This window comes from Corapipo altera, unplaced genomic scaffold (assembly GCF_003945725.1).
Source record: "Corapipo altera isolate COAL_440 unplaced genomic scaffold, ASM394572v1 52b, whole genome shotgun sequence".
Lineage (NCBI taxonomy): Eukaryota > Metazoa > Chordata > Aves > Passeriformes > Pipridae > Corapipo > Corapipo altera.
The window spans coordinates 3,084,244-3,102,595 of NW_020884922.1; the positions used below are offsets into that span (position 1 = coordinate 3,084,244).

The following is an 18,352-nucleotide window of genomic DNA, read 5'->3' on the forward strand; positions in this document are numbered from 1 at the left end:
CCACTCCTTTATAGTGCTTCAAAAAAATCAAAAATTAGGAGAGGTTCTGCTATGAATTAAAAAAAAAATAGAGAGGTCTATATTAAAGAAAATTGGTTTATTGTAAACAAAGTAAGAAGTACAACATAAGAAATGTGCAAATCTTTGAAGTAGTCACAAAAAGCATACCTAATACACTATTTTCAAACCATCGCTTTCTGATATGTGTCCTCAACATAATATGATAAAATAGAAATAGCGAAAATTGATGCATTGTCACAAAAGCTAGTTTAAATTCTAGGCTGGTGTCTTTGCTGCCTTGTTTTGCTTTTCAAATCACAACTTTCGAATTTAATACAATACACAATATATCCATTTTATTTTTAACATAAAATGCCTTTCAAAGAATAACACAATCAAGAAGCCTAAGATTCTTGGTTTTCTTCCTTAATCAAACCGAGTAGTTTACAGTTACCATGTTTCTCTTCAAAGTGCCCTGTATCCGCTCACAAGAAGCGCAGTGAGAAGGTGGAAACTGGAAGCAACACAAAAGCAGAAGCATCGTGCAATGCCCAGGTATAACCAGCTGTAACAATCACAAAGCTTGCCAAAGCAGCTGGGAAAATATTACAAAGCTAATGAGAATTCAGAAACGTTCCTGCCCTTTGGCTGCCCATGTGGTGACCCCGCACATCCCTCCCAAGCCGCTCTGGACAGCAGCGTAAAGCTGAGTGTGTTAAGCACCCCATGCAGGAGGAGAGGCCTAAAATCTCCAGGACTCTGGCACCAAATCATTGGTTATGATTGGGCTGGAGAATGGTTAGGAGGAAAAGATTCCTACCAAGAAAAGGTGGCAGAGGTAGGAAAACCTGTTTAGATTATCTTACGCAGGTGGTTTCTGGGCTTTCAAGCCTGTGCCCGTACACTGCCGCTGTCCTAGTCTGCACCTACGGAAGACTGACAACTGGTAGCTAAAATCAGAGTTGGTCGCAGGTGTCATCAGCAAACCCTCAGGAATGCTTGTGTTTGACTGATCTAGAGTATACACGAATAATTTGCAAATTTCAAAACTGGCACAACGTGGCTGCTCTGCTCTAGAACCTTCTCTTTCTCTCTGTCCCTATCAGTGCAAAGGACACCCGCTATTCCAGTCAGCCACTGGTTCTCCCAGCAACTTTTTCTAAGGCTGAGTGCAGGCTGCCTTTCCCTCTCTGCACTGGCCTCAGCAGCCAGCGCAGGAGAACCACAGACCGGGAGCAAAAGCCTTTTTTCAGCCGGCCTCTCCCAGCAAAAACAGTTAATTTCACCATCTTCAGAGCAAGTCCTGTCACTGGGCAGTCGCAGATGTTGGTGGCACAGCAACATCGTTCAACTTGCTCACTTCCATTTGCCAGTTCGGTAACTTCTTTGCTGACAAGTGGCGACGCGCGTGCTTCGTTAGGTGGTCGCTGCGCATGAACCGCCGCTCACACATCGGGCAGGCAAACTTCTTCTCTCCAGTGTGTGTTCTGCGGTGGCGAGACAGTTCATCAGACCGTGCAAACCTCCTCTCACAGCCTTTCCAACTGCAACTAAACGGCTTCTCTCCTGAAAGAAAAAAAAACAACAAAGGGAAAAAAATCCAGTGAATACAAACTGAGCAACAAACACTACTGCCTTGATTGGCAGGACCTGACTTTTTCAAAGGAAAGTTTCTACTATGACAGTTGATCCAAAAATCTACATAAATATTACACACACGAAAAGTGGAAAATTGTTTATATACCAATATTTAAACACCTAGACTCCCTATCCTCAAGGCTATGCAGTATAAAGAGTTAAAAATTCCCTGGAACCAAATATTTTGAAATGGTCTTTACATCTCAAGACAGATGATTTTAACTCAGCTCCACATGAACTGCAGATAACGATGACTCAGCGTGCCCAAAACTCCTCTCTGAAGTGCAGCCTGCAATGATGTTTTATGTAACAGGCTCTGGTACTGCACTGTGAGTCTGCATGAAAATAGAGAGGACTCTTTCTGCTACTCCAATTAAGGGCTGAGGCATGGAAAAGTTACTCTAAAATAACCAGGGTAGGAATGGATCCTTACATTGTTTCATAAAAGAATCTCCGAGTTTTACCCACTTCTGACAAGGGCATTCCTGAGAAGAAGCCTAATAAGGCATCTTTAACTCTGCATTGGGCAAGGCCTTGCTTCCACAGAGGCATTACTGAACACCTTCTGACACGAAGTGAGTCCAGCACAAACAAACTGCTGAGTCACCTTCCCCTCTGGGAGATTTCCTGTCAGAGATTAGGCAGCATTATAATGCACGCTGGAAAAAAAATATTTCATTGCTGCCCCACAATTTGCTCCATGAACAAATCCAGTAATCACTAGAACTATAACAAGGTGTGTATAAAACCACAATTTTTAAAATTAATTTTTAATGTGCAGCAGCAGTGACTGACCTGTATGTGTTCTGACATGAGCCTTCAAATGAGAGCTCTTGAAGTATGTTTTCCCACATCCTGGGTAGCTGCAAATGTGACTTCTTATTCTCGAAGAATCAGCCTGAGGAGTGGTTTTTGCTGTGGAAGGTACAAAGCCAGGAGCAGGGGCAATGGGAGAGAGTCTTGTGCCATTTGGACTAACAGTGGGAGCCTTTGTGCCCTGCACAACTGGCTGGGGCACAACAAACATGACAGCACCTTTGGGAACCTGGGTGCCCATGAAGACCATGGGCTGGCAGAAAGCTGGCTGCTGGCTTGGCACGGTGTTGGGCACTACAGCCGTCACAATGTTGTTGTTTGAGGGCAGTGGGACCATCTGGCAAATCACTGGCACGGAGGGGGCTCCACTGCCTTGGGCAGGAGACGGTGGTGCTGCTGCCTCTGGCTGCTGTGTTGGTTCAGGGACAGGCTCATCCCTGCTGACTGAGGGCTTTGTCAAGGGCACTGGACCAACAGCTGGTTCCATGGTTCTTCCTTCTGCCACCGACAGTCCACCGCCCTCAGCACTGGCTCCACTCGGCATCACAGCGGAACACATGGAGCGCTCTGCTGTGGTCTTCTGTTTACTGTTTGCTTCCCTGGAAGCACCATCCTGGTATTTGAGCACACTGGCTGTTCTCACCGGGCAGGTTTTGTGATCGCAGAGTTGGGCATCGGCCGTGTGGCGGATAACGCTCGTCACCTGAGCTTTCAGAGGCCTGGCTGCTGGAGACCTCTCTGCCTCTCTCCGAGGTGTGGCCAGAGGAGGCTTGGTGGCCTCGGACAGTGACTTGCTGAGCGGATGGATCACCTGTGACATCTCGAAGTCAGAAGGGCTGTAGGGCGGTGTCAGGCACTGTGCAGGGGAGAGAGACACAGTAAAGGGGGCATGTTAACAACACATCGCCACACTAATTGTTAAAAACGGGCACACGCACATATAAATTCAAAAACTTACAAATGCTGGTATCACATTGAAGTCTGCTGCTCCAGGAAGCAAAGCCTCATCACTTTCCTCTGATATGTCAGATGCTGGAGTTATAGGTCTCATTTCCGCATGTTTCTTGAAGTCTGATTTCCAGTTGCAACTCATAGAAATAAGGGCTTCTACAGCCTCATAATCACTTTTTTCCGGTGTATTGTTCCAGAAATACCTTGTATCTCTCTGTTTCTCAGTCATCATCTCCATTTCTTACTCCTGTTTCGGTTAAAGGAAAGAAGGAAACTTTAAACCTGATGAGAAGTTCAAGTATTTTGCAGTTACATATATTTTTTGCAACTATATATTTTGCAGTTTGCTTATAAGAAGGCATCGTAAAAAACAAACAGAAGAACCTGTGCAAGATAAATATACTTGGTGTGCCTGTATTTTCCTGCCTTCTTTCTTATTTATATAATATTTTTATGAAGTTGTTAGTGGGGAAATCTGGCCATCAGGTGAAAATTACATATTTTCTTGGGACAAAAGAACTCCTTTGAATTTAAGTATGCTAAAGTTATTCCACTTTACAAGAACTGTGTCTGAGAGCTTAAGAAAAATCTTTATCCCCTCCAAAAAAAGTAAATCAAAACTTTCCCTCCTTCCATTTTTGCTTTGGACACAGCTTTCAGCACTGTGCTTATTTTGGCATGTGAGAAAGGATTGCATTGGGACTGATTCTGACCAGTCAAACAATCAAATGATGGATACTCTTTTTCAAAAGCTACCAAAAATGTTCTGGAAAATACTCAAAGGGTCTCTCTCACACATGCATACATGCAAGGAAATCACCAGCTTGGAGAGATGAAATATATATATATTTCACAGAATATATCTCTCTCTCTCATGGAATCACAGAAACAATTAGGTCGGAAAAGACCTCCAAGTCCAGTCTGCGACCTACTGTGTATGTATGTTCTATATGTATACTTCCTGTGTATACATAGATATATTTATCTACACATATAAGTGTATCCCCTCAGAGGGCACAGTGGGCGTGGCTCAGGCGCGAGCCCCGCCCCCGGCTATTGGGCGCGCACCACCCTCACCTCAGCGCACCCCGCCGGCCGCCCCCGCGCGCACCGCCCCCGCCCGTTCCTTATTGGTTGTCCCCGAGCCGCGCTGGACGCCCATTGGCTGGCGCAGACAGAGGCGCGGCCCAGGGCGGGGCACGTGAACAAAGCGTGATCGGGCGCCGCCGCGCGCCGACCTTTCCCCCAGTTCCCCCGCGAGGCGCCCCCGCCCCCGGCGCGCGGCGCCGGCCGGCGGGGAGGGAGGGAGGGAGGAGCCGTCACAGCGGGCGGGGGCCGGGCTGGGGTCAGCGCCGCCACACCCGGCGCCTCCTGCAGCGGGGGAAGGGAAGGGAAGCGAAGCGGCGTCCCCGCTGGGAGCGGGTGCGGGGGCAGTAGCCCGCTCTTCCCGCAGCGCCGCTCCGCTTCCCGGCCCCCGCGCCGCCCACCCCGCGTAGCGCTGGGATACCCCCGGCTCTCTCCTTCACCGCCGCCACCTGGCATATGCAGCCGCCGAGCCTGACGCCCACGCCCGGGCGGGCACGCGGGCACAGGGGCTGCACGGCGCCGCACCGGCGCTGCCAACAGGTTCTCGGCGCCTTCTCTCCTTCCCTCCGTCCCCCCCGCGGCTTTCCTCGCCAACCTGCCCCGTGGAGGGCTCCCCCCGCGGGCGGCTCTCCGACATCACCCCCAGCAGCCGCAGCCGCCCGCCGCGGCTCGGTCCGTCCAGCCGCCACCTCAGCCCGGTCTCCCGCCGGTGCCACCGCCCGCGGCCCCTCCTCTCGCCCGGGTCGCCCCGGCACGTGCCCTGGGGATCCCCCTGCCGTGCCATCCCCGGGGACTCCCTCCGCGCCATCCCCGGGACTCCTTCCTATCCCACCCGCGCAGCCTGCCCGGGGTGCCCCGGTCGCTCACCAGCCGAGCCCAGCCGAGCCTGCCCCGCGGTGCCGCCGCTCTCCCGGTTTTCCTCTTTTTGTTCGCCGCTTGCGCTCGGGCGGCGGCACCCCCGGGCCCGCGCGCGGGGGGGTGGGTGGGGTCCCGGGCCGCCCTCCGCCAATCGCCGGCAAAGGTGTGTGGGGCGGCGGCCAATGAGCGCCGGGCGCCCGCGCGTGATCGGCGGCCGCGCGGCGGCGTGTCCGGAGTGTCAGCGCGGCGTGTCCGCGGCGGCTGAGTCAGGGCGGCCCCCCCGGCCCTGCCCTCCCCGGCAGCCGTGTGGGAGCGGCGGGGGCGGCCCGGCGCTTCCTACCCGCATGAGGTCACACGGCGGCGGGGGAGGGAGCGGGGGCAGCCTCCCCGGCGCGGCCCCCGCTCCCCGCCGGGCTGAGGTGAAGCGGGGCCGCGGGTGGGGGGAGAGGCAGGGGAGGGCGGCGCGGTCCGTCCGACCTCCTCGAGCCTTCTCAGCCCCTCGGCTGCGCGCACCCGGGGACACGCGGCTGTGTGCTGGCAGCACCCCCGGGCTGGGCTGGGGTGTGTGGTCGCTGCCGCGCGTCGGGACACCCCAGGTCTGCTCCGGGCTCCCGGCGCTGTCCACGTCAGGCCAAGACACTGTTGCCACCGGGAGCTCCGAGAGAGAGCCCAGCCCGAGGGAGACCCGGGCAGGTCGGCCCCGCGGCTCCCCCGCCCGCTCCCGCAGCTGCCGCCCGGCCGGTTCGGGAGCAGCTGCGGCTCCGCCGGGTCACCGCTAATCGCGATACCCCGCAGGCTGCGGCGCGACAGGAGGGCGAGAGCCGTCCGATACATTCTGCTCGGTGCAGGGTTTAAGGCGGGTTCTTTTTCCCGTCGGAAAGTTTTAATGAGAGCAGAAAGGGCGGTGGTGTGTGTCAGGGACCTGGGAAGCCGGATCCGAGCCAGGCTGCAGCTGTGAGTGGTGCTCTGCCCTAGAAATGCTATTGATGCTTCGTTATGGTTGAGTTCCATTTCTCCTGCTTATTCAGATTCGCTTAAGAGATCTCCCCTCCTCCTCCTAGGCTGTTCAGCCTCATTCAATCATTCGGGTTTTTTCTTTTTTTTTCTTCAGACACATTCTTTGCCTCAGTTTTAATAGTAGGACCAGTTATCCTCAGGACAGCTGGCTCTTGAGCTGATGGACAGGGATGGGAGCAGAATGGCCCCCCCATAATCCAGGAGGAAATAGGGACCTGCTGTGCCACTTAGATTCTCACAAGTCTATGGGACCGGATAGTCTATGGGATCCATCCTGGGGTGATGAGGGAGCTGTCAGAAGAGCTTGCCAAGCCGCTCTGCATCATTTATCATCAGTCCTGACTCACCGGGGAGGTTCCAGATGATTGGAGGTTGGCCAGTGTGCTTCCCATCCACAAGAAGGGCCGGAAGGAGGATCTGGAGAACTACAGGGCTGTCAGCCTGACCTCGGTCCCCGGCAGGGTTATGGAGCAGATGATCTTTAGTGCCATCACATAGCACATACAGAACAATCAAGAGATCAAACCCAGCCAGCATGGGTTTAGGAAAGGCAGGTCCTGCCTGACCAACCTGATCTGCTTTTATGACCAGGTGACCTGCCTGATGGATGAGGGGAAGGCTGTGGATGTGTCTACCTGGACTTCAGCAAAACCTTTGACACCGTCTCCCACAGCATACTCCTGAGAAAGCTGGCAGGCCATGGCTTGGGCAGGGACACTCTGTGCTGGGTTAGGACCTGGCTGGAGGGCCGGACCCAGAGAGTGCTGGTGAATTGAGTTACATCCGGTTGTGAGCCAATCACCAGTGGTGTCCCCCAGGGATCAGTGTTGGGCCCAGTCCTGTTTAATATCTTTACTGATGATCTGGATGAGGGAATCAAGTAAATTTGCGGATGACACCAAGTTGGGTGCAGAGGGGTAGGAAGGCTATGCAGAGAGATCTGGACAGACTGGATCTTTGGGCTGAAGCCAGTGGTATGAGGTTCAGTAAGGCAAAGTGCCGGGTCCTACACTTTGGCCACAACAACCCCAGGCAGCACTACAGACTTGGGGAAGAGTGGCTGGAAAGTGGCCTGGTGGAAAAGGACCTGGAGGTGCTGGTTGACAGCAGCTGAACATGAGCCAGCAGTGTGCCCAGGTGGCCGAGAAGGCCAATGGCATCCTGGTCTGTGTCAGGAATAGTGTGGCCAGCAGGACCAGGGAAATGATTGTCCCCCTGTACTCAGTGCTGGTGAGGCCACACCTCGAGTGCTGTGTCCAGTTCTGGGACCCTCAGTTCAGAAAGGACATTGAGGTGATGGAGTGAGTCCAGAGAAGGGCAGTGAAGCTGGTGAAAGGTTTAGAGAGTAAATCCTATGAGGAGAGGCTGAGGGAGATGGGGTTGTTCAGCCTGGAGAAGAGGAGGCTCAGGGGAGACCTCATCACTCTCTACAACTACCTGAAAGGAGGTTGTAGCCGGGTGGGGGTGGCCTTTCTCCCAGGTAACAAGCAACAGGATGACAGGACACAGCCTTAAGCTGTTCCAGAGGAGGTTTAGGTTGGACATTAGGAGGCATTTCTTCTCAGAAAGGGTGATTAGACACTGGAATGAGCTGCCCAGGGAGGTGGTGTTGGAGATGTTTAAGGAAAGACTGGACGTGGCCATGGTCTAGTTGCCATGGTGATGTTCGGTCGTAGGTTGTACTCAATGATCTTAGAGATCTTTTCCAACCTAATTGATTCTGTGACTTCTTGTCCTTCCCCTTTCCAATGGTGTCATGGTCCAGTATTCTTTCATTGTGTTTAATTCTTCTTCCCCTTGTCAACCAATCCAAATTGACAGAAGGAGTCTGACAGCAGGTGATGTCCTCCTACGTGTCCCACTTGCCTGGAAGCCTCCCAGAGTGTTTAATTGTGTTAGAAAGTGGAAAAAAAAAAACCTGTAAGAAATGAGCAGTTTCTTCAGCCTAAAGTTAGAATGAGGATATAAACATTGCAAAACATGACCATAGATGTATGTAATTTAAAGTAATACTTAACCAATTCAAAGATGGCTATTGACAGAAGAGTGATAATTTTATTCTCAGGAAGACACTTTTTTTTGGTATTGCTTTCATTCCAGTATTTCCACTGATACATTGTACAGCTGAAATCTCTGTTATTTGGCTTCACATTGGTATTTTGGACACGTCAGGTGGGATGTGCCCTCCTGCTATGCCCCCTTGCACCAGACTGCCTGTGGTAGGATCCCTTTCTCCTTACTCCTACAGCTTCCATGATTATCACCTCTAGGAAAACGTGCCACTTGGCAGAGGGAAATCTGCATATCCCATCTTTTCTTTCTGTTATGCAACCTATGGTTATCTGCATGCCTTTTGGACAGATGTCATAAGATCCCTGCAGGCACAGATTGGCTTGACTGCCTTATCTAGAGGGAATTCCCAAAAGAGAATTCACTTCAGGATGATCCAAATCCCTTTCACTACTAGTAGCAAACAGTTGTTTACAAATTATTCCACTGGATCCCAAATCTCTGGGTGTCTTAACAGGAGAAGGTGTGTTTACTGTGTGTTTGACACTGAAATCAACAGGGAAAAAATGTTGATAAAATGGTTACTTGGCTCCCAGAACTTGCTGTCCTTTGCCAAAAGGTGTTACTGTCACATGAGGCACGTGAGCTCTTGGCTCACAAGTGCATCTGTCTGCATCCACTCCAGCTGAAATAGAAGTCATGGAACTAATGCACAATACTTTTTGGTGAAATTCTGTGTTTTCTGTTTATGGTAAGTTCTATGATGGTTTTTGTGATTATAATTGTTTTTTTTAAAAAACATTTTGAATTCTCACTTGAAGCATATTATTGCCCCTAAAACTAAATCTGTAAAAGTTGCACCGGCATTACAGTTTAAGCTTGTGTGATAAATTCACTCACAAAACTAATAGCTTCCTCCTGTATATTCAGCAGAAAACTCACCTTTTTCACCCTTACCTGTATATAATGCAAAGGTTTTACTGATATAGTGAGAACTTTATAGTGTTAAAAACCCAGTTGCCCACATGAACAAATACTGAAATACTGTTGCCATTTTTAGTTTGCTTGCTATGGCAAGGTATTGGAGGTATGTGCCGGACTGTTTGAGGAAGTTAAGATGATTCTGCAATAATGTTGCAGAAGTGCTCTTTGGAGGGAATACAATTATTTCATATAAAATGGAAAGATGAAGAAATTAGCATAGCAATGTTTGAGCTGGATCATGTGCCTTTTAGGTTTGTCAGAAGGGTGAGTTTCAGGGGACACTGAGCAAAGCTGTTGTAAGTATTTTGGAGTTTTGGCCATATCTCCCCCAGTTTATGTGAAGTGAACTAGGATGTGCCCCAATGCTGACAGGTACTTCTGCACTCCACAATAGTGTAACTGTGAGAAAATAAGAAAGGACTGTCTTGCAACAGCAGCTCATGCTTAGGGGGTGGCCTGTTATGTTTTGTCCTTTTCCCATTACTTCTCTCTCCCCCTGTCCTTGCTTTACCTCCTTGTCCATCCTCGCTTTGGCTTCCACGTAAGCCCTATCAGCTTTTTTTTGCTGCGGGTGCTGCAGGATTGCCCTTGCTGCCTGTGGCACTGCTTCCAGCAGCGATTCTCCACAGGTCCTGACAGCTCACCTTTCCCACTTGCCAATGTCACGTGCCCTAGCACACATACTGCTTCTTAATACTTCTTAATGCACCTTCCTTTCCAGGACATCTCTACTGCTTTTGCTCCATGAAAGCCTCTCCCAGTGGCCATTCCCATAACCTGCACCTGCCGGAGCCTGCTCCACACCACCTATGGCCATTCATATCCTGCCACCTCCTCAGCCATTTCTGGATCCTCCCTAATATATTTCTCCTACATGGACACTCCAGCCACTCCATCCCATGGTGTTCCCAGCCCTGCCTCCCCAACTGCCCTCTTTCTTTGCATCTTTAAACCAGTTTGTTTCAACTTTAATTTCCAGAGCAGCTGTGCTTCTCTTCAGTCTGCAGGTCTGGTTACTCAGGAAGCCTCCTGCTCATTCTCCCTGTGTGAGAGTCTCCTCTCAGCCCTGGGCTTTGTTTCCACCATGTCAGTGCTTGTCTGCTGCTGCTGCTATCCTGGTGCACAGGACCTCCTGTCCCTGCAGGTTTTGCATTTTGCACTGACCAGCTGCAGTCAAAGGGCACAGAAAGGCTGGGGTTGGACTGGTAGGTCAAAATCCTGTTCCATTTCCCCTCCTCAGGACCTTTAGGCCAGATCTTCCGATGAGGTCTGGGTTTGGCAGGAAATATGGGCTCTGTAAAAGGCTGCCTGGTGGTGTGGGGCATCAGGATGCAGGTGGGGTGAGGGATTTCTTGTGAGAGGGTGGAGAGGGGCTTTGCTGTGCCTGTCCTCCATAAGCAGGCTCAACTGTCATCTCGGTGACAGCTGGCCTGGGGTTGGGAAAGAGCAGCCCTCGGAAGTGAGGAGACTTGTCTGTTCCTTGACTCCCGTAGTCCATGGGAGCTTTGTGTCCCCCCAGAGACCTTCGGTCCCTTCTGAGTGCACAGCCAGGAGCCCTGCATGTTCAACTGCCGTACCTTCCCTCCTCTTCTTCCCCTTCCCTGTGCTCTGCCTGTGAACTGCAGGGCAGAACTGTGAAAACCACCTCTCCCAAAAATAATCTCTTGCTTCAGAGGCTGGAAAATGTGACGGCTCATTTTCATATGCAGAGCAATGTGGTGGGTGTCTGAAAGCAGCTGAAGCTGAGGGGGTGGCCAGGGAAAGGCAGCTCTGAAATGGCAGCTGGGGAACATGAGAGGAAGGACGGAAGGAAGGGAGAAAACGGAGAATGCAGAGGGGGCGGAAGGAGGGCTGGAGGCAGCAGTCGGCAAGTCCAGGGCAAGAGAGGGTTGTACAGTGTGGGGCTGTTATCTTTTCCTGGCATGCCTACTACTGCTCCTGTTCATTTATTGATAAGTAGGAAAATATCCCTGCTGCTACAGACAGCAGTTGCAGAGCTTTATATATCAAACAACTGGGGAGAGGGAGTGTATAATCAGCAACAAGGCGGATTGTCTCCTTTTTCATCTCCGAGTTCTCTTCCCTTCTTCATGCCCTATTTTCCTCACATATCCCAACCTCAGGGAAAAACTGTTTTGTCCTGGTTCTGCAATTGGTTATTAGAGTACCAAGTGAAAAACAGAACTTTGTCATTAAGATTTCAGGTCACGGGTTTTAGTTTGCTTTGCCAGTCTGATTGATTGCCAGATGGAGCAATTCCTGTTTTCCTGGCAGTGCCATGTTCCTTCCCAGCCATACGTGATACTCACCCCAGTTTTTGTGTACGTGCATTTTACACAGTATTGCTCATGGCTCTTTGTCTCTGGAGCATTTGTGGCTGTTCCTGAGTCACCACAGTTCCAGCCCTGCTGTGCCTGCTCAGTGGAAAGCTTCAGAGGCTGTTAGCAGTACTGATGTTTGCACTGCTACCATAGGAGACAGCCCGGTGGGGTGAGGGGAAACCTCAAACACCCCTAATGTTGCCAAGGGCAGGTAAGAGAAACTCCTTTTTGGCAAGTGAGCTGTTTTCAGCGAAGCTGATTTTCTCTGGCAGTCACTGGAAGCAGCTGAAGGATCACTGTCAATTCACAAGTATTTTCCATTTGGTTTCCCAGAGAAGCTGGGGATGTGGTTTTATGCTGTCCAGGAGAAAAATGGACATGTCTGGGTTGTTTGGTTTTCTTTGTGAAGACATTTTGGATTTTGACCGTTAAGCACTTTTGGGTTATTTGTGTGTGCTTATTATACTATATCTTAAGTTTAAATTTTCCCCAAAAACACTTGTCCAGCCTGCAGGTCATAGGATGATTTGGGTTGGAAGGGACCTTAAAGATAATCTAGTTCCAACCGCCCTGCCGTGGACGTGGACACCTTCCACTAGACCAGGTTGCTCAAAGCCCCATCCAGCCTGGCAGTGATCACTTTCAGGGATGCAGCATCTTATTCTTCTGATGTGGAAAGCTAAATTGTCATGGGATTAGGACAATAAATTAGAGAAGAAAATTGGCAACATAGCAGGTAAATTACTGGCCAGCTTTGTAACTGCAGTCTAAGGACTGAGGCTAAGTCAGGCGAAACTCCAGTCTGCTGAATTTCACCCTGCTCTTAACAAACACAGCTCTGTTATCTGTGGCTTATCTTGGCTTTGGCATGCGGAATTAAGATGATGTTTTAAGTCGCTCCTTTATCCTAAACTCTCTGGCTTCTATATACTAGTGAGCAAGAGATATTTTCCACTTCTCATGAAATGACATCAAGGGGTATTTTTAACCTCTAATTTGTACCTGTTTCACATTGAGACTGTGGGATAGGTGGCTGTTTTGTTCAGGGCAGAAAGTGTCTAGGTGAGTAAATGATCACTTCAATACACTAAAAATTGTGAGAGGTTTTATATTCAGTTCCTTTAGTTAAGAGTTAGGTTGTATGCCAGCTAGAACTTTCCTCAGGTCCTGTGGCTGTGTTTCTTCTCAGGACAGGATGTACAGGATGGTGGTACCAGCTATAGCCCTGCTTCCCATCTGTCTTTCTGGAAGGTCAGCCAGAACAGGTGTCTGGTCAGCTCAAGCCAGCCAAGTCACATACTTATTGCATGTCTTGGTCCAAGAAATCCTGTGAATCCTCTGTAGTGGAAATCAGGAATTAAAATTGGAATGATTTGTTGATTCTTTCAATGTAGAGTATGCTTCCTATTTCACTTCACATGGTATGACCATGTGTTTATTTTTGTTTAGTATCTTGTGTGGTCTTTCTTCACTTGTGCAATGCTCGTGGTTCTGGTGATACCTCCAATAAAAGGCAACATTGTTGTGTTATGTGGGGATGTCATTTCACAACAGCATGGATACCTTTGGAGAGCTAAGGAAGAGTGTGGCAAAGTGACAAGTGACATTGTTTGCAGACAGAACTTGGAAAATATCAAAAAACACAACTGAGAATGTTTTCTGCTTGTGAGGATAACATACAGGTCTGTATGTTCCATCCCTTGGAATGGTGTATTTATTATATTTAGAGTTTTCCCGGTGTTATGATTTATTAAAACTATTCAGTATAAAAACCTAACCGATCACTTTGAATTTCTGCTATCAAAATCAGCTACTTAGAAGCTGAACTGTCATCCAGTAAGATGAGAAGCAAACAGCCTCTAAGCATTGTAGAATGAGCTTGTGTAGCTAACAAAGGCACCTGTCAAATAAATGTTTTTCCCAATGAAAGCCTTAGAAACACATTTGTGTGATTTTTCATGCCAGAACAGAATTTGCTTGTTACACAGTGACCTAATGGCTGCTGCATTTCAAAAATTCCTCTGATAGGCTAAATCCTGGAGATATGAAGGAGATGAGATGGTGGTGTTATGTGGCATTATAATACAATCGACAAGTCAGCAGGGACAGCTTTACCTTTCCTCTTAACACAGGTAAAAGCATTTCCATACCTCCCATTAAAGATATTGTCCTGGTTTTGACTGGGATAGAGTTAATTTTCTTACCAGTAGCTGGTACAGTGCTGTGTTATGGATTCAGTATGAGAATAATGTTGATAACACATTGATGTTTTAGTTGGTGCTAAGTAGTGCTTACCCTAAGTCAAGGACTTTTCAGTTTCCCATGCTCTGCCAGTGAGGAGCTGCACAGAAGCCGGGAGGGAGCGCAACCGGGACAACTGACCAAACTGGCCAAAGGAATATTCCATACTATAGAATGTCATGGTCAGGTCCCCACATAGTGTAGGGAGAAAGTGCTGGTTTTGGTTGGAATAGATTTAATTTTCTTCATAGTAGCAGATTTGGGGCCATGTTTTGGATTTGTGCTGAAAGCAGTGTTGATAACAGAGGGATGTTTTTGTTATCACTGAGCAGCACTAACACAGAGTCAAGACCTTTTCTGCTTCTCCCCTCACCCCACCAGCGAGGGTGCTGGAGGTGCACAAGGAGTTGGGAGGGGACACAGCCAGGATATCTGACCCCAACTGACCAAAGAGATATTCCAGACCATACAGCATCATGTCCAGCATATAAAACTGGGGGATGAAGAAGAAAAGGAGGATGGTTGAAGTGGTGGCATTTGTCTTCCCAAGTCACCATCACATGGAATGGAACCCCGCTTTCCTGGAGATGGCTGAACACCTGCCTGCCCATGGGGAAGGGTGAATGAATTCCTTGTTTTGCTTTGCTTGTGTGCATAGCTTTTGCTTTTCCTGTTAGACTGTCTTTATCACAATATCTGAGCTTTGTCACTTTTCTGATTCTCTTCCAATCCCACTGCTGGGGATTAAGCAAGCAGCTGTGTGGTGCTTAGTTGCTGGCAGGGTTTAAACCATGACAGGTCTTTTGACAGAAGACCTGTGATTGAAGGTCCTTCTTTTCTTTAAATCTACCTTTAATTATTTTTGACCTATAGACTAGTTTCAGCTCCATATGACAGATGAGATAGAGGTGTTAATAGCTCCTGCAGTGTTAATTTGTTGATACTAATATTTGATCCTACTGCATACCTCTTACAAGCAAACGATCTCTAGATAGGAAAATGAAGGTGAAAAAATGCAGGTAGAATGTCCTACATGTGATACAGACTAAACTGCATCCAGTTGGCTCCCTGCACCCAATACGCTCCTCCTGTGTGTGCTGGCAGGCCTTGAGCTCTCCCATATTCCACTGCTGTCTCTTGCCAAATGCCTCTCTCATATATTACACCCTTGGCATCATGGCAAAACACAACACTGGCATGCTGCTAAGCAATCCACTTGCTATTAGTAATTGATTTCTTTAAATTTCTTAAGATTTCACAGGAACTAAGGGCAGAGGACAGACACACTTGTGGGACCATGGACATCAAGGCCTTGTGTTTCATTTAGAGACGTCGTAAGAGCCACATACTGCTCATGTAGTCTCTTGGCAGCAATATAAGGATTAAGCAATTCTACTTTAAATCTTTAAAACGAGAGCCTTCCTGAAAGCCAGCTTTGGTGTTCTTCAGTGCAAGTAACCTCACTGTGTTCTCAGATTGACATGAGGGCTGCAAGAAGATCTCTGTTTACTCTCCAAATGCACAATGTGCAGGGACAGCGTTGGCTTTGCCAGAAACCATAGGGAGGGAATCCCTGTCAGTGGGGTTGCCCTCATGAGCAGAGAAACTTGCTCGAAGATTTTCATCAAATGTTCCCAACCCCTGGACTCTGAAGATCCCAGCTGTAGCTGTAGACTGTGCAGGTTATGCAATGTGCCATGCATACCAACCCCCTGCATGGCAGCATGGTACCAGAATCCAGCTGCTCCCTGAATTCTTCTCTGTGTGTCTCACTTTGCTCTTGCATCTTGATTTTAGGGACATGCACTTCATTCCTGCAGCTCTCTCTAGGAGATATGCACTTTGGCTTTGAAGCTACCTGTTGGAGAGTCATCTCTGTCCCACATCTCATCCTTGGTCCTACGGACATTCACTCTGCAGGAGCCACAATGTCCTGGTTTTGGCCGTTATAGTTAATTTTCTTCCCAGTAGCTGGTACAGTGATGTGTTTTGGATTTAGGATGAGAATAATGTTGACAACACCCTGATGTTTTAATTGTTGCTAGTAGTTCATACCCAAAATCAAGGGCTTTTCAGCTTCCCCTGCCCTGCCAATGAGGAGCTTCACAAGAAGCTCAAAGGGAGCATGGACAGGACAGCTGTCCCGGACTGGCCAAGGTGTGTTCCATACCAGAGGACGTCATGTTCGGTACATAAAACTGTGGAAGCTGCCCAGGGATGGTTTGGGTGTTGGACAGGGCTCGTGAGAAATTGTATTGTACATCACTTGTCTTTCTTGGGGTTTATTTATAGCTCTTTTTGTTCTCTCCCTTTTCATTACTATTATTGATTTTTTTAATTATTATTATTATTATTATTAGCATCATCATAATAGTTTACTTTATTTCAATTATTAAACTGTTCTTAACTAACAGGTTTTACCTTTTTTCCTGATTCTCTTCCTCATCCTAGTGGGCAGGGGGAGCAGTGAGCAAGTGGCTGCATGGTCCTTAGTTGCCAGGTGGGGTTAAACTACGACACACAGTAAGAAGGAGAGAGACAGTGGACTTGTTTGAGGTGATGTGCAGAGTGGCACCCTGACCTCAGGGAATCTCTTCTAGAAGAGGGCTTGTCTGTTGTAAACAGGACATGCTTTCCCAATAGAATCTGTGGTGCAGACTGAACCTGTGTAGCTGGTTATGGTACCTATGACTCCTCAGGGCCTGCCAGCCTCCAAGGGGTGATTCCCTGGTCTGTCGAGATGGGGACCCAGTGAGTGATGTGCTGTAGTTAAAGGGCTGGCAGGTAGCCTTGTAAAGACCTCACTGATCTGAACCTGCCTCTGACTGCTGTCTCCCTGCTCCAAGGTCTCCTCTCCATGACTGGAAGAAGGGACGGCGGATGAGGTCAGTGTTTGGAAGGGTGTAAATGTGTAGGCACATGTCTGTTGCAAAATAGCCTTGAAAGGCTGTGGAGCATGATGAGTGCACAGGCATGGGAGGCCGAGGAGGCCTGGGGAGGTGGGCCATGGGCTGACATGCTCCCGTTCATCTTTTCTCTGGGTGCAAATCATCTGCCCCAAAGGACTCCTGTTGTGAGCAGCAGGAAATGGAGCCAGTTTGCACTGTTTGACCCTGGGCCCAAGGTTGTTCTTGGGTTCCAACAGCAAAGTGTATGTAAATGTAGCCAGAGTCACTATGGGTGGAGTTCATTGAAGATTAACACAAACATCTGTTTTTATAGCTCTTTTTATAGTCAGTGAAGTGCTAATAAATGTAAACCACAGGGTTCAATCATGTTACGTTTTTCCGTGATGTGGAATGAATTGCATTCTGAGCTCTGTTGACTCTTATCTGCCATGCCAGTAATGGGAGCCTGGGCAACTACCCCAGTGAGGGACTACAAAGCAGGCAAGGTGAGGTAGATTCCACCATGAGTGCCCACAAGGCCAACAAGAACCATCAGCTGGGCAGAGGAGAGTTTTGTGGAAGGACAGACAGAGCAAGCTCGGGCCTGCCTGTTTGCTGGCTGCTTGGCATGCAGATGTTCACTGGTGTGTCTGCAGCTCCAACATAGCACAGACTGTCCTTTGCTGCCAAGAGACCTGGGTAAAAACTGCAGGGAGAGAGGAGCTACTGTGGTGGGGACTCAACTTTATGAGAAGCTGAAAAAGCCTGAGGGTCTTGCAAGGGCACAAAGGCAGTGGATAAGAAGGTATGCTGTAGCTTTGAGATGGGGGACAGAGAGGACAATTTCAGACCCTGGGAACCAGGCTGTCCCAGAGCAGCTGCCTCAGGGAACAGCTTGGCCGCCTTTATCCTGCAGCTGACTTACCATCTCTCAGAGGTTTGCTCTGCACAGGGGCAGTGGCTCTGTTCCTGTGTACAAGTACAGGAATGTACTTGTCCATCTAGAATCTATTCTTTGGCCCCTGGGTCTGTCTCTTTGGGTGAAGCCGTAAGACTGGGGTCAAAGGCTTTGTGATGCCTTTGGTTTTCACAAGTGTAACTTGTATTTAGAATCATTTTAAAAGTCAGGAGATGGCCTGTGTATAACAAACTCCATTCTCCCAAGGGAGATTGAGTAGTAATTTCTCACTACTTCCAGAACTGTTTAGTTCTGTAATTTTTTTTTTTTTTCCTTTCACTTTCAATATTTTTCTGGTCTCTTCCTGTTGCTGAGTTAGCTTGAGGTGGGTTTTGCAGGTAAGCTCTGTTTCTACACGAAGAGGAATGGCTGAAGCTTGACTGATGTGTTCATTTCCATCATGAACTTCCGGGAAGCCTTTTCACAGGTGCTGGTGAAAAAAACCTGTCTGGGTTGCCATAGTGGAAACATAAAATGATTCTTGCAAAATACTATTTCATCTTCCTTTGTTTAGGGACTGAAAATGCAGATACTGGGCAGAAATAAAGAGAGTGTGATTCTACAGTTGTTGATCCCAGTGCAGT

The 18,352-nt window shown here is 48.7% G+C and overlaps 1 protein-coding gene across 1 annotated transcript; it reads right to left on the reverse strand.

Moving 5' to 3' along the window:
- Positions 1-334: 334 nt before the first annotated feature.
- On the reverse strand, positions 335-5,460 carry KLF10 (Kruppel like factor 10). Its single transcript, XM_027657115.1, has 4 exons — positions 5,369-5,460; positions 3,413-3,652; positions 2,434-3,310; positions 335-1,566 (listed from the first exon to the last, which is right to left on the reverse strand). Exons 2-4 carry the CDS (start codon positions 3,641-3,643, stop codon positions 1,307-1,309), a joined length of 1,368 nt encoding a protein of 455 aa, XP_027512916.1. The 5' UTR covers positions 3,644-3,652; positions 5,369-5,460; the 3' UTR covers positions 335-1,306.
- Between the last annotated feature and the right edge of the window lie 12,892 nt (positions 5,461-18,352).

Excerpts from the sequence above, each read along its gene's own strand:
- KLF10 (XM_027657115.1), bottom strand. The coding sequence starts at position 3,643 with ATGGAGATGATGACTGAGAAACAGAGAGATACAAGGTATTTCTGGAAC. Across the intron at positions 3,311-3,412 it reads TCAATGTGATACCAGCATTT|TGCCTGACACCGCCCTACAG; the intron begins GTAAGTTTTTGA and ends TCCCCTGCACAG. Across the intron at positions 1,567-2,433 it reads TCATGTCAGAACACATACAG|GAGAGAAGCCGTTTAGTTGC; the intron begins GTCAGTCACTGC and ends TTTTTCTTTCAG.